Here is a 13,676-nt window from a genome sequence, read left to right on the forward strand (position 1 = left end):
AGACATGGAATCACAGAGTTCTCAACCAGAGAAACAGGCCCTTTGGCCAAGCTGGTCCCCTTTGCATTCAGCCCACATCCCTTTAAACCTTTCCTATCCAAGTACTGTACTTGTTCAAAGTAAGAATACAAAATGCTGGAGAAACTCAGCTGGTCAAAAAGATAAAAATACATAACTGATGTTCCTGGCTCGAGCCCTTCATCAAGGAATGGAAGAACATCGGCAGCCATCCGAACAAAAGGATGGTTGGGGGGGTGGGGGTCAAAGGCAGGAGATGATAGTAGGAGAAGGGAGGGAGGGGATGTAACATGCTATATTTTTTAACCTTTGCTACATAAAGGACAATGTTTGACCAGCTGAGTTTCTGCAGCACTTTGTGTTTTTACTTCAACCACAGTGACTACAGATTTTTCTGATTTACTTAGAACCTGTCCAAATGCCTTTAGAAGTATTGCACTTGTCTCTGTTCTACCACACTTCCTCTGGCAGCTCATTCAATATACCCCTGTACGAAGAAGGTACCCCTCAAGTTCCTTTGTTTTCCATCCTTCCTGAAACTTGTGCCCTCTAATTTTAGGTTCTTCTCTGTGAGAAAGACTATAACAGGCTACCTTATCTATGTCCCTTATAACTTTATAACCTAAGGTCCCCCATTAACTTCTTATGCTTCTGTTATGAGCCCAGAGGATCCCAACACCCAGCAACAATAGAAATTCACCAAGACAAATTATTACATAAACAAAGGTTACTTATAATTATCTTTAAACATGAAAACAGGATCAAATTTTAACTTATTACTATTAGCCTAACTTAATCCCCTTCTAATTCTAAGCGCATGTGTATGTAATGTGTATATAAGTTCAGAAAAGTTCTTTGATTCACAGTCCAATCTCACTTCTCACTCCTCAAAGTTCATTGATTGCAGGCAATCCTTAAACTGTGCTCAGAATTTAACATTTATGAAGTTCACCAGGCTTTGGTGCTTAAAAAGTAAATGGTTAACGCTCAGGAAGGTTCTTGTCACTTTTCAGAGAGATTTGTTGCTCGTTGGACACCCACAACTGATTTCTTCAGATCAGCCACTTCAGTGCCTTGCTTAAGAAACTTGCCCCATCAGGGTTTTCCAGATGATAACCTCTTTCATTCAGGTCACCACAGAGTTCCTTTTTGTTTCCCTTATTTCAAGTGAAGACCATAATGCAGCCAGCCATCTCCTCTTGTATGGATAACAAGGGCTTTGACCAGGCTAGACTAAGCACTCACAACCTGTCTTCAAAATGTTTTTTTTTTCTCCACAGGCTTGCCAGCTTGTCCTATTCCAGTCCCAGGCGCTGCTGCTGAACTGTAGAACTGAATTCTCTCTCTCGCTCAGAGAAAACCACACGACCCTCTTAGTACAGCCAACTGCACTCAGACAGATTACGGCTCCGGAATAATCTTCCGAGTTTGATCATCTGTTGCTTTCCAAAACAATTATCCATTACTCCACAGCACATCCAATTAACACCTACTTGTGAAGTCCTTATAGGCATTCTTCAAAGTTTTTGCAAAGGCACCCAGAGCCTGGAATGTCTGACTTGAGCAGATCTGTTTGTATGTGACCTACACTAAAAAAAAATCTGCCACAATTTATCTCCTTTAAAACTTATCTATGTACAATATAAAATATAACATCATCTATCACATTTTTGTCTCTCATTTGAATTCAAGTAATATTCCTGTTAATCTTCTTTTCACCTTTTCCAGCTTAATGATACCTTTCCTATAGCTGGGTGACCAGAACTGTGGTCTCACTAATGTCTTGTAGTTGTAACATGATATTCCTGCTCCTTTACTCATTGCCCTGTGCTGCAAAGACAAGAGTGCCAAATAACTTCACCACCTTGCCAATGTGTGCTGTCACTTTCAAGGAACTATGTACCTGTATCCCCAAGTCTCTCCATTCCACAATAATCTCCAGGGTCCCTCGATTCACTGTACAAGTCCTGTTCTTTTTTAACATACACCTCACCCGCTTGGAGTTAAATTCTATTTGCCATTCCTTGGCCAACTTTCCCAGTTCATCTACATCCTGTTGTAATCTTAGTTAATATTCTTTGCTGTCTACTATATACTGCCAATTTTGGTTTAATTTGTTGATATGTATAAAATACAGCATTTTTATTTTTAATTTGTAATGATACCACATAGTATCTAGTCCATGAAGCTCATGCCACCCAATTCACCTCCCAAGCCCAAATGTTTTGGAGGGAGGAAGAAACCAGAGCACTCAGAGAAAACCCATGCAGGTCGTGGGGAGCAAGCACAAACTCCTTACAAATAGCAGCTAATCTGTTGTTAATATTGAAACAATTTATGACAATGGCGGAACATTCCCCTGAACCAGATATTTGTGCATCTATTATGTTGAAGTGTGTTCCTTGCTGTGTCAACCAGATCTTTTAATGCAATTAAGGAAAGACTAATTTACCTGGAATTATCAAAGAAAATATTACGAATAGAGCATAGATGGGAACTCACTTGATTTTTCTTCCTTTATTGGGTAGTCAAGGATTTTAGGGGTTCCATCCACTCCAGGAAAATTCACGGAAAGAATCATGGTTGTTAGGGTGCAATCTTTTCTCACCATGAATGTCTGTAAGTGGGAATACATTATGATGAATCATATTAATTGGGCTGTAATTATTAAAAATGTCTCAAAAACAAAACACACTCTTCCCAGGCCAATTTTGCTGCATAATACTAGCCATTTGTCTACTTGCCGGTGTCATCTTCCATTCAACATTTAAGTCTATTAGTTTAATTCATAATATCCCCATCCTTACCACATAATTCTAAATAAGTAATTAACACTTGATAGTTGGTAGGTTGCGACTCAGTAGACCCATCAAAGTACTATGTTAATAAAAGTTCTAAGGTTTGAGTGACAATTTCAAACCAAAGCCACAATTACTTAGTAAACTGGATGCAAAATCAATCAACAGAATGAGAAGCATGGGATTTATTCTGATGTTTGACCACACTGTCCAATGTTATGTTATCATTATTACATTGTCGTTTCTGGAAGTTTACGCTCTGCAAACTGCCTGTTCTATCATTATATTTCAAAATAATTGATTGGTTTCAAGGGTTTGCAACATTTTATTGAGAACATAGTTTTATTCATAAAGGTTTTCAATTCAAGTGTTTGTCGAGAGGAGAGCTAAGAAGCATCACACACACACACACACAAAAAAAGAACCTGGCAGATAATATCTAGTTTAATGTAAAGAGCTTGGAAACCACAGACATTCTACTCGAGCTCTGTGAGTGTAACAAAGAAAGAGGATCATCAAGGCCAGGCAAACAGGAAACATCTGTGGAAATTCTTTTAAACTCTGACAAATTGGTATTGATAAAGAAGAAAAATCTGGTCAATTAATGTCCTGATACGAAAACAAAATTCTCAAATGGAGCTTGACATCTACTCTCGTGACCTGAAAAAAAGGAGCACAGTTTGTTGTAACCCATGTTAGAATAGTCAGTCTCCCTCCCTCCATCAAAGTGATTTACTGGGATTGTTCCAAGAGAGCTTGTAAAATTATTAGAGACCCTTTACCACCCTGCATGAAGAATCTTCCAGCTACTCTTTCTTTCGTTTTCAATCTATTTTTTTTAATTGGTTTTTATAATAAATACAGTACAATGAAGAAAAGGAAATGAAGCAGAAAATACAATATCACATATATAATAAAAAAGAAAATTAACCAAAAAAAATCTGAGCATCTTATCCTGAGGGTTACATATATTTTTATAGCTTTTGATTTATACCGCGAATCAAAAAACAAAGACTACATCTGATCTGGAAACGCAAGTACATCTAATCACATTATAAACATTTGCATCAAATGAAAATAAGACAGAAAAGGTCACCACGTATCTTCAAATTTCACCGATGAATCAAACACATGATACCTAATTTTTTCTAAGCAGGACATAATATGAGAGAACCATTGAAAAACTGTTGGAGGTCCAGAGTCTTTCTTTTTTAATAAGATGGCTCTTCTAGCCAACAATCTAGAGAAGGCTACAATCCATGGCGCAGGTACATAAAAACTTCCTATGCCTGGTTCAATAACCCCAAAAAGAAGTTATTGGATTGGGTGGTAGCTCAATCTGAAATACAGTTGAAAAGACACTAAAAAATTCTTTCCAATAGATTTCTAAGGATGACAAGACCAAAACATGTCAATATAGCAATATCAGATTTGGATCTGTCACAAGTAGGGTTAATATTAGAAAAGATACAAACCCGTTTATCTTTTGACATATGGACATGATGCACCACTTTGAATTGTATTAATGAATGTTGGGCACATATTGAAGATGTATTCACCAGTTTAATAATCTTGTCCCATAGATTCTCCAATAAGGGTCTTGCAATTTTCAATTCCCAAACCTTTTTAATCTTATCATAAAGTACAGGGTGTAATTTCAATAATCTATCATATATAATCCCAATTAATCCTTTCTGAGAGGGATTCAATTGAAAAATATTACCAACTAGATCTGGTGGTAGTATGGTATTTAAGAAATTTCTAATCTGCAAATATGTAAAAAAATGCCTATTTGATAAGTCATATTTACTTGTCAGCTGTTCAAAAGATCTTCCTTAAACAAATTTTCAAAAAAAATAATACCTTTGATTTTTCATATAGAGAAAGGTTGATCAATTATTGATGGTCAAAAAAAAATTATTATTAGAGATAGCACTAGATAAAACAAAGCTTTTTAAATGAAAACATTTCCCAAATTGGAACCAGATTCACAATATATGTTTGAGTACTGGATTAGATATATCCTTATTGATCTTGGAAAATCTAAATGGAAGAGAGGTACCCAATAATACTGCTGTATAGATTTCAATTCTAAATCTGCCATTATGGACGATCCAATTTGTCAGAGTAAAAAATCCAAAGAGTTAAATAACAATTATTAACAGCTTAGCAATAAAATCTAAAATTAGGTAGAGTCATACCTCCATTTTTTTTTCAAATTTTTGTGAATTAAATTTACTAATTCTAGAATTTTTGTTCTTCCAAATAAAGGAAAAAAAAAATTAGGTAAATATTATCAAAAAAAGACTTCAGTTTAACTGCATTAATACAACCTATCAAAAATAATGATAAAGAAGACCCGATAATCTCCCATACTCGGACACAGAAGAAAAATTGTTTATATAAATCTTTAAATCATTTAGTAATTTTAACCCCTAAATAAGGAACTAGAGTGTAGATATAGACCAGCATATTAATCGGGAAAAGTTCACTTTTATGAAGGCTCATTGTATATCCAGAGAAGGAGCTGAAATTAGAAAACACAGATCACATAGCTGGGATAGATCTTTCTGAATCTGAAATACAAACTAAGAGATCATCTGCAAACAAAAGAAATCTTATGAGTTACTCTATTTCTGACAATCCCTTGAACCTCATGAGTGTTTCCAAGGCCAATCACATAATCCTTGGGTTACTCAAGGCTCGAAGCCAACCTGTTGAATGTTAACAAAGCTACCTTAGCAGAGGATTGTAAACTCATCATTTCAAAGGAGGTCACTCAGAGACCACACGAACACTACAAGTCTGCAGATCCTCGAAATTATTGGCCTGAATCTTCCTGTTGACTGTGGAGTTGCCTATCCTCATCTCTTGGCTGTCCTTGGACCTCACTTGCTTCTTTCAGCGAGGTTCACTGTTGGGAGACTGACTCTCAGCTAATAAGAAAGGCCTAATGCAGTGCAATCTTTCTGAGTACAAGGGGCCATCTTATGATGCCCCAAGTGACTTTGACAGCTGGTGGTCCTGCCCCACATTCACCTGCTCTTACTGCCATAATTACGATCAAATATCTCTGAGAACTAAATCAAATAAAAATAATATCAAAGTATTTATAATCATTAAAATATAAAGATTAACACCACCACACATAGCAGAAGGAGACCGTTCAGCCGATCAAATCAATGTCAGGTTAGGAAACTGTCCCATCATTCCCACTCCCTCTTCCTTTATTCCGCTGCAACTCTGCAAGCTACTCTCTGCCTCTCACCCACACAAGCGGTTAGTTTACAGATGCCAGGTCACCTTAACAACATATGGCTGTGATGACCAAGAAAACCTGAGCACCTCAGGGAAGCCGATAGGTGATGGGGAGAATGTGACTTGATCACTTGGAGTCAGGAACAAACTCCAGTCACAGAAGCTATGAGCCAGCATCATTACCAGCCTCATGTACAATTTAAAAAAAATCAAGTAAATAGATTCAAACTAAGTCCATTTTCCTTTGAATAAGGAAATCACCAACACAGAATTGGTGCTCATATACCCAAACTTAAATGAACCTGGCCATATTTGAGCGGGCAGACATATCCACTCAGCCAAGTGTGTAAAAATGGCAGACCTGCTAGCTTTTCAATGGAAGATCAGCGTCACTATGCTTCAGATTTGAATTAGTTTGTGACTCGTAGTTGTTGGCCTTGGTTAGTAATTTTAAACCTGTTTAATTCAAACCTATATATTTAGCCACTCTGTAAGTTTAAGCTTGAGATGCTTTTCTGCTTGCACCTGCTTCATACCTGAGCCAGCATCTATGGAAATCTCTTGTGGTCCCAGGGTTTTATTCACTACCTCTTGATACAGTACTTTTAATCCATCAGAGCCTGATCATTTCTCTTGGCTGTCCTTGGACCGCAGCTGTAAATTCACTCTTCTCTACTGTGGTAAATCACTGTTATATGGTGATTGGTTACTGCCAGCTGGACATGCCACCCAAGACCAATCCTATCCATTACCCCTTTGCCTGTTCCCAATTCACCCTGTCACGATCAGTTGATGAGGTTAGTTGTTGGTCCAGTCTATGGTCAATAAAAGCCTATCAGTTTCACAACCTCAGTCTTTTGGGGTAATTGATGGTGCATCATCTACTTAAGTAGCTTCATGGTTTCAGATGTTTAATTTTGTTCTTTCCTGTAAACTTTTAGTCCTGTTGCATTTAAAATTAAATTCCAATTAGTTATTAGTTTAGTATTCCTAAAGGACAGGTTGTTTCAGGCAAGGAGAAGACTGAGCCAAGGGCTCTGTAATCCTTGCTGGCTCTGTGAAAATGACAGACAGATCTAGAAAAAAATCGTAGGATCAGATTCATGTATTTAAAATTATATTACCATATAAAATACAGTGGGGAGGATTAAAATCTACAATAGCAGTTACAGGTCATTTTGTATGTTGTTTATATTGTATCAACCTAATTGTAACACATTTCATAGGGGATGTTAGAAATGAGCTGACTATTGGGAATTCTTGACCGAGAATGCTCTGGCAGAATGAAAATCACCTGGGAACGCTATTACAACACCACTGACCAGGGTTCCAATCCAGCGCTGTCCGTAAGGAGTTTGTACGTTCTCCCCATGACCACGTGGGCTTTACCCAGGTGCTCTGGATTCTTGCCACATTTCAAAGAGAGATTGGGTTAGCAGATTAATTGTTCACATGGGTGTGTTTGGGCAGTGTGGGCCAGGAAAGGCCTGTTAACGTACTGAATATCTAAATCAAATATTAAATCAAAGAATTTTCCCCAAACTTTAGCTAGTTTTAAAAATGGTGGCACTGCCAGAGCTCCTGCAACGGCAGAGCTGCCTCAGGTGCAGACCCGTGTAAAGTGGGAAGCAGAGACCCAGTGCTCCTCTACAGGGTTCTACCGGACTGGTGCACAGCACCAGAAAACAGGGCGACAACCACCCCACAACCCCCCCAGTTGAGAAAAAGAAGCAGAGGAGGCAACGTCAAGATTCAGTGACCATGGCGGCGGACCAGTGAGGGGCTCTGCAGCTGAAGAACACAAATATGGTGGTCTGCTGGAGGCGGGCTGAAGGGGTACCTGGAATCCGAAATGGGATGCGAGAGGGTGGCAAAGGTGCTGAAGGCTTTTTGATTATGCTGGAGGTTTGGATCTGGAGCTTGGGTTGCCGATGGTTTGGACTGACGTCTGTGTGGCTGAGGAGGCTGTGGCAGTGCTGGAGGTGAAACCACAGGAATTCAGTGACACTGAGGGATCTCTCTTTCACTGGCTATAATGGGTTCTGGGCAATTTTCTGCTGATGGCGAATCTTTCTCTTCCTTATGACAGACCAAATGCAATTTCATGTAATATTACATGCTTTACTGCATGACAATAAAATAATCTTGAATAAATACATTACAATTATTATTTGTTAAGTGGAAATTTTCCATCCAGCTAAGATGAAAAGTAACGTTTTGATGGATGTAAGAAGCAGTCATGTAAACCGCTTGAATGTTTTTTTTAGTGGAGAACTACCAGTGATCATTCATTGTATCATCTAACAGTGAGGGGCTGGTAGTGGTGTGCAATGAAATGGGAGTCACTGGTAGTGTGTTATGCTGATGGCTGACCCTGCCTCCTAGCTCTACCTCCATCTGCTCACATATAACCATGGTTTCCCATCTAAACCCAAACGGCTTTCTCCAGAACCACATTGTGAAAGCCACCATGCACGCGGTGGACGAGAATGTGCCTTTTCAAGTGGAAAGCGATGCTCTGGCCACTACCCGCAACCAGGTGGGCAGGCCAGTTGCATTTTTTTCATGGACATTGCAAGGCCATGAGCTCCGGAACCCATCGGTAGAAAAGGAGGCTCAAGCCATTGTGGAAGCCATGAGGCACTGGACACACTACCTGGCTGGTAGAAGATTTACGCGCTCGGTCACAGTCATGTTTAGTTACATCAAGAGGAGCAAAATCAATAATGACAAGATTTCTGGGTGGAAAATCAAGCTCTCCACCTCCAATTATGACATTGCTTAGTGGCCAAGAGCCCTTAATGACCCTCCAGATGCCTTATGTAGAGGAAGCTGTGTCTCTGCACACACCGGCCAACTGTAGTCTCTGCATAATGAGCTGTGCCATCCAGGGGTCACCCATATAGCTCATTTTATCAAGGTGTGCAATCTGCCCTACTCCATGGAAGATGTCAGGGAAATGACCTGGTCTTTCCAGGTCTGCATGGAGTGCAAGCCACACTTCTATTGCCCCACAAAGGCGCACTATATCAAGGCATCCAGGCCCTTCGAACTGCTCAGCGTCGAATGGTAACACCTTCTTTCTCTCTGTCATTGACGAGTACTCCCACTTCCCATTCGCTATTCCATGCCCAGACACATCTACCTCATCAGTCATGAAGGCCTTAGATTCCATTTTCACTGTTCGGGTATGCCGGCTATATTCATAGTGACTGGGGATCATCCTTTATGAGTGACGAGCTACGTCAGTACCTGCTGGTGAGGTATATCATATCCAGCAGGACTACTAGCTACAACCCCCCCCAGGGGAATGGGCAGGTTTAAAAAGAAAACACCACGGTCTGAAAGGCTGTCAAACTGGCCCTGAAATCAAAAGGCCTTCCAGACTCACGCTGGCAGGAAATCGTCCCCATGGCACTCAATTCCATCCGGCCGCTACTACCGTTAATCCTCATGAGCTCCTATTTATTTTCAAAAGAAGGTCAGCATCAGGAACTACACTCCCAGTCTGGCTCACCACTCCTAGCCAAATACTTCTTAAGAAACACGTGAGGAGAAGCAAGACCGAAAGGGTGAAACAGTTCCATGCCAATCCCACATACGCCTACATGGAGTACCCAGATGGCAAGGAGGACACAGTCTCCATCAGGGACAGAGGGTCCGTTGCCTGCAAGCCTCAAAGCTCATTTGTACCAGCCCCAGTCTCAGGGGATCCAGTTCAGGAGGAAATGCATCACTCTCCACCTTCGAGCCGGAGACCCAAACTGCCTCTCCTCCCTCACAATGGGACCAGGAGACCCAAGGAGTCCAAGGCCCCCCAGTGCTAAAGTGCTCCACCAGGATCTCCAGACCCTCGGACCACTTAAATCTGTAAATTTGTAAATAACTGTATATTTTTTTAACCACTTATTTCTGAACCCATGTTCTCTGGCCTCATTCACAGACCCTAAATTCTACAGGAAAGTGAACTGGGATTCACTGGTAGGATGTTGTGCTGATGGCTGGCCTTGCCTCCCGGCTCCGCCTAAACCCAGAACCCTTCTGAAGACAACTATGAGACCTTATCCATAGTTATGAGCTAATCAAAGCATTTGTTCTCCCTCCAGTCGTGAGAGCTTTTATTCACGCTACATGGCGCTTAAGGAATGAGGTCTCCATTTCAATTACCACCGAGTTTTGTGGTTGTAGTAATGAGCAGGTGAGAATAGCAGGAAGTTCAGTTTATAGTGTCTTGCCAAAAGGGTGGGATAAATAACATACTAAATATTGAAGAATTGTTTGATTACATCTCTGAACTGGAGGCTCTAGGCACAGTTTCCTTTTCATTCACAACTCAAATAATTAAATTGTGTAACAAGGAGCAAGGAATGATATGGCCAAACTTGCAAACATTAAACAAAAATATCTAGGACACAGAGCAATTCAGTCCTACACATCAACTCTTTCATTTAATAAAATTAACACAAGGATCTGCTTTAAATGTAAAAAGCAACAGATACTCACTCATCATATTCTGCCATTTAATTTGCTTATGGTTTTGCTCTGTCTTAGCTCATGCAAACAACAAAATAGGACTGTCAATCAATACTATTCATGGCTGATCTTCCCAGGTCTCATCTTCACTTCTCTGCCAGTTCCCCATAGCCCTCAATTTCCCAATGTTTCAAAATTGTATCCACTTCCTCGTTAAATACCTCCAATGATGTCATCCTTTGGGTAGAGAGTCACCACTGAGATGAATAAGTTGGAGATTCATCCACTATTGGAAACATTTTTATATCCTGCCTCTCATATTCCTAAAAGATTTTTTTTTTTTAGCATTTTAACCAGATAAATCTTCAAATCTATGCTTTATGGCATATCCATCCAACATGGCCCAGTCCGTCACAGGCTCTGACCCGATGATATCTACGTGAGGTGCTGCATCAAGAAGGCAGCCAAGATCATAAAAGATCCCAAACACACTGGTCACAAGTAAAAACTCACCTCTCCTCACCACTACCTTTGGGAAGAAGATACAGAAGCCTGAAGTCCAGCACCTCTAGGTTCAAGAACACCAATAGCTATCGGGCTCTGGATATGAATTTGGTTCCCACTGTGCTTCAGGGGTATACTGTACAGAAAAAGGATTACTGACTCGTCAGAAAGAGAGTGAATTGTCATACCTGTTGGAGTGTCATGGAGGGATGGCCCATAAAACCTCCAGGTAAAAGAGCAACCAATTAACCTGCTATAGACATACAATGAATGACCCATTGATACTCTACAGAAAGGCTGACATATTGAATGCTATAGAATCCACTGGACTACCATATGGAGAATGATCCATTGAAGTTCAATCGAAATAATACACCAATTAATTGCCGTTTGGGTTTAGACGGGAAACCATGGTTATATGTGAGCAGATGAAGGTAGAGCTAGGAGGTAGGGTCAGCCATCAGCATAACACACTACCAGTGACTCCCATTTCATTGCACACCACTACCAGCCCCTCACTGTTAGAAAATACAATGAATGATCACTGGTAGTTCTCCACTAAAAAAAAACATCCATGGAGAGAAATACTCCGTTAACATTTCAGGTCAGGGGCCTCTGTGGAGACTGGTGGGAAGGGGAGGTAGCAAGGATAAAAGGGGTGGGGCAATCCAAGTGATTGGATACTGGGAAAATGAACATTGCAGAGGTGGAGAAACAAATAAGGGAGGAGATTACGAGAAAGGGTGGGGGTTGAGAAAGTTTGAAAGAGCACAGGCAAAGGATGGATGGAAATAGTGGAACTAGGGTCAAAGTGAGGAGTTACCTGAACATGGAAAACTTATCATTCATGCCTTTGGGATCTAGGGCAGGCAGGAGGCATATATTACCATATGTACTCAGAAAAAAATAAAAATAAAAAAATCGAAGTTTGTACACTATTTATTCATGTTACATTTAAGGGTTCGACTATTTATATGGATACTACTTTTTAGGGGCTGAAATTCACACTAGAAACCAAAATAACATGCCAGTAGCAGAAGTCCAAATGCTCTCTCAATGAACAAAGAACAAAAACACAATTAAAGAAATAATATAGAGTCTGTGCATCAAAACACATCCTAAAACGAAGGAGGTTGGGATCGCATTGTATCTGCGTCGTCGGAGGTATAGGCAGTTCCAATCGGTGGGTGGACAGAGTTGAGGCAAGCATCTGCATTCGAGGCATTGGGACCTCCGATAGACCGACAGCCGGGCCCCACGCGAGAGTTCTTGCTCGAGGCGTCGGGAGCTCCAATGGGTGGGAGGCTGGAGCTGAGGTGAGAGCCTGCATCGACGCATCAGGAGCTCCAACGAGCGGACGGCCAGGGCCGAGGCAAGAGCCACACTGGAGGAGTCGGGGGCTCCGAGGGGTGGGCGGCCATGGCCGAGTTGTGAGTTTGTGACTGAGGCATTGGAAGCTCTGGCCTCTGGCCTCTGTACAGGTTGGGGGGGTGGGGGTAACTGAATTGAGAGTCTAGAGTCACCTTTTACATGAGAAATCTGGAAAATTCCAGGTTTTATGGCCAAAAATAGGGGTCAACTTTTACATGAGTATATACGGTAAGCAGTTCCTCTGTTTAGCCTTTGATCTCACTGACCCAATGACTGCCAGGTCTGTGTGGGAATGGTGAAGGAAACTGAAATCGTTGGCAAGATTAATTGCTTGGGACTAGAGAAATCTCCTCCCAAATACTCTCCCTTCACCATGATGAATCAGGCACAGCACTTTAGAAAAAGAAAGAAAATCGTTCAGTTCAAGTTAGGATGCTTCTTTGACTTGTAGGGATCAAGTTCCAGAGAACGCATCTCCACCAGCAAGTCAATGTGCAGTATAATAAACGGCCTCGAGGAGATAGACAAAGGGAAGCTCTCCAAGAATGATGATTTAGAAAACTTGTACCTGAACTAATTCTCCAAGTAAGTTTGATGACAATTGTAATTAGCAACATTCAGTGAGACAGAGAAGGCAGGACATCTAGAAAGCCTCTTTAAATACATCTATCTAGTAGCATGTTCCATCTTCTGTATGAAAAGCTCACCACTCAGACCTCTAAATTTCTCCCCTTTCATCAGGTACATTTATCTTCTTATTCTGGGATAAAAGTTTCCGACTATCCATCTTATCCACGTCCTCTTAATGTTATAAAATTCTACAAAGTCATCCACAGTCTCTTACATCTGACGACGATAAGAATGGGTGCCTGAATGAGCCCTATCAGAAAGACAGGGAATTGAATGTCCCGAGTGTGATTCTCCTAATGGCAGCCAGTTGTAATTATTTGGCAGGGCTGGATTCCCTGTCAGCTTTCTGTACAAACCTGTAGGCTTGAAACTAATGTATAGGCTCAAGCACAATTTTTTTTCATGGAATTGAAACTAATTAATTAAGGGATGTTTTCACTTTTGAAGTCTTCGAAAATACTAAATTATGAGGAAATGAGCATTTGATAGAATTGGTGTCAAAACACCAATATCTACACCAATTGGTGTATTCTGGTCCAAATTTAACACTTTTCTGTCTAATGTTAGAGCCGAAATCAGAGGTTGTAGGATCTAACAAAACAGTGCAGAAACTCGTGCTTAAAT

General features: G+C 40.6%; 1 protein-coding gene across 2 annotated transcripts in view; it reads right to left on the bottom strand.

The window, feature by feature from the left end:
- Positions 1-13,676, bottom strand: part of rin3 (Ras and Rab interactor 3) — a 118,413-nt gene that overhangs the window by 71,705 nt on the left and 33,032 nt on the right. For both annotated transcript variants that reach the window (XM_069916230.1, XM_069916229.1), the window contains exon 3: positions 2,521-2,635. In XM_069916230.1, the coding sequence (XP_069772331.1) occupies positions 2,521-2,635 (115 nt within the window). The remainder of the gene's footprint in view (positions 1-2,520; positions 2,636-13,676) is intronic.

The sequence above is a fragment of the Narcine bancroftii genome, chromosome 2, assembly GCF_036971445.1.
Source record: "Narcine bancroftii isolate sNarBan1 chromosome 2, sNarBan1.hap1, whole genome shotgun sequence".
NCBI classification, from domain to species: domain Eukaryota; kingdom Metazoa; phylum Chordata; class Chondrichthyes; order Torpediniformes; family Narcinidae; genus Narcine; species Narcine bancroftii.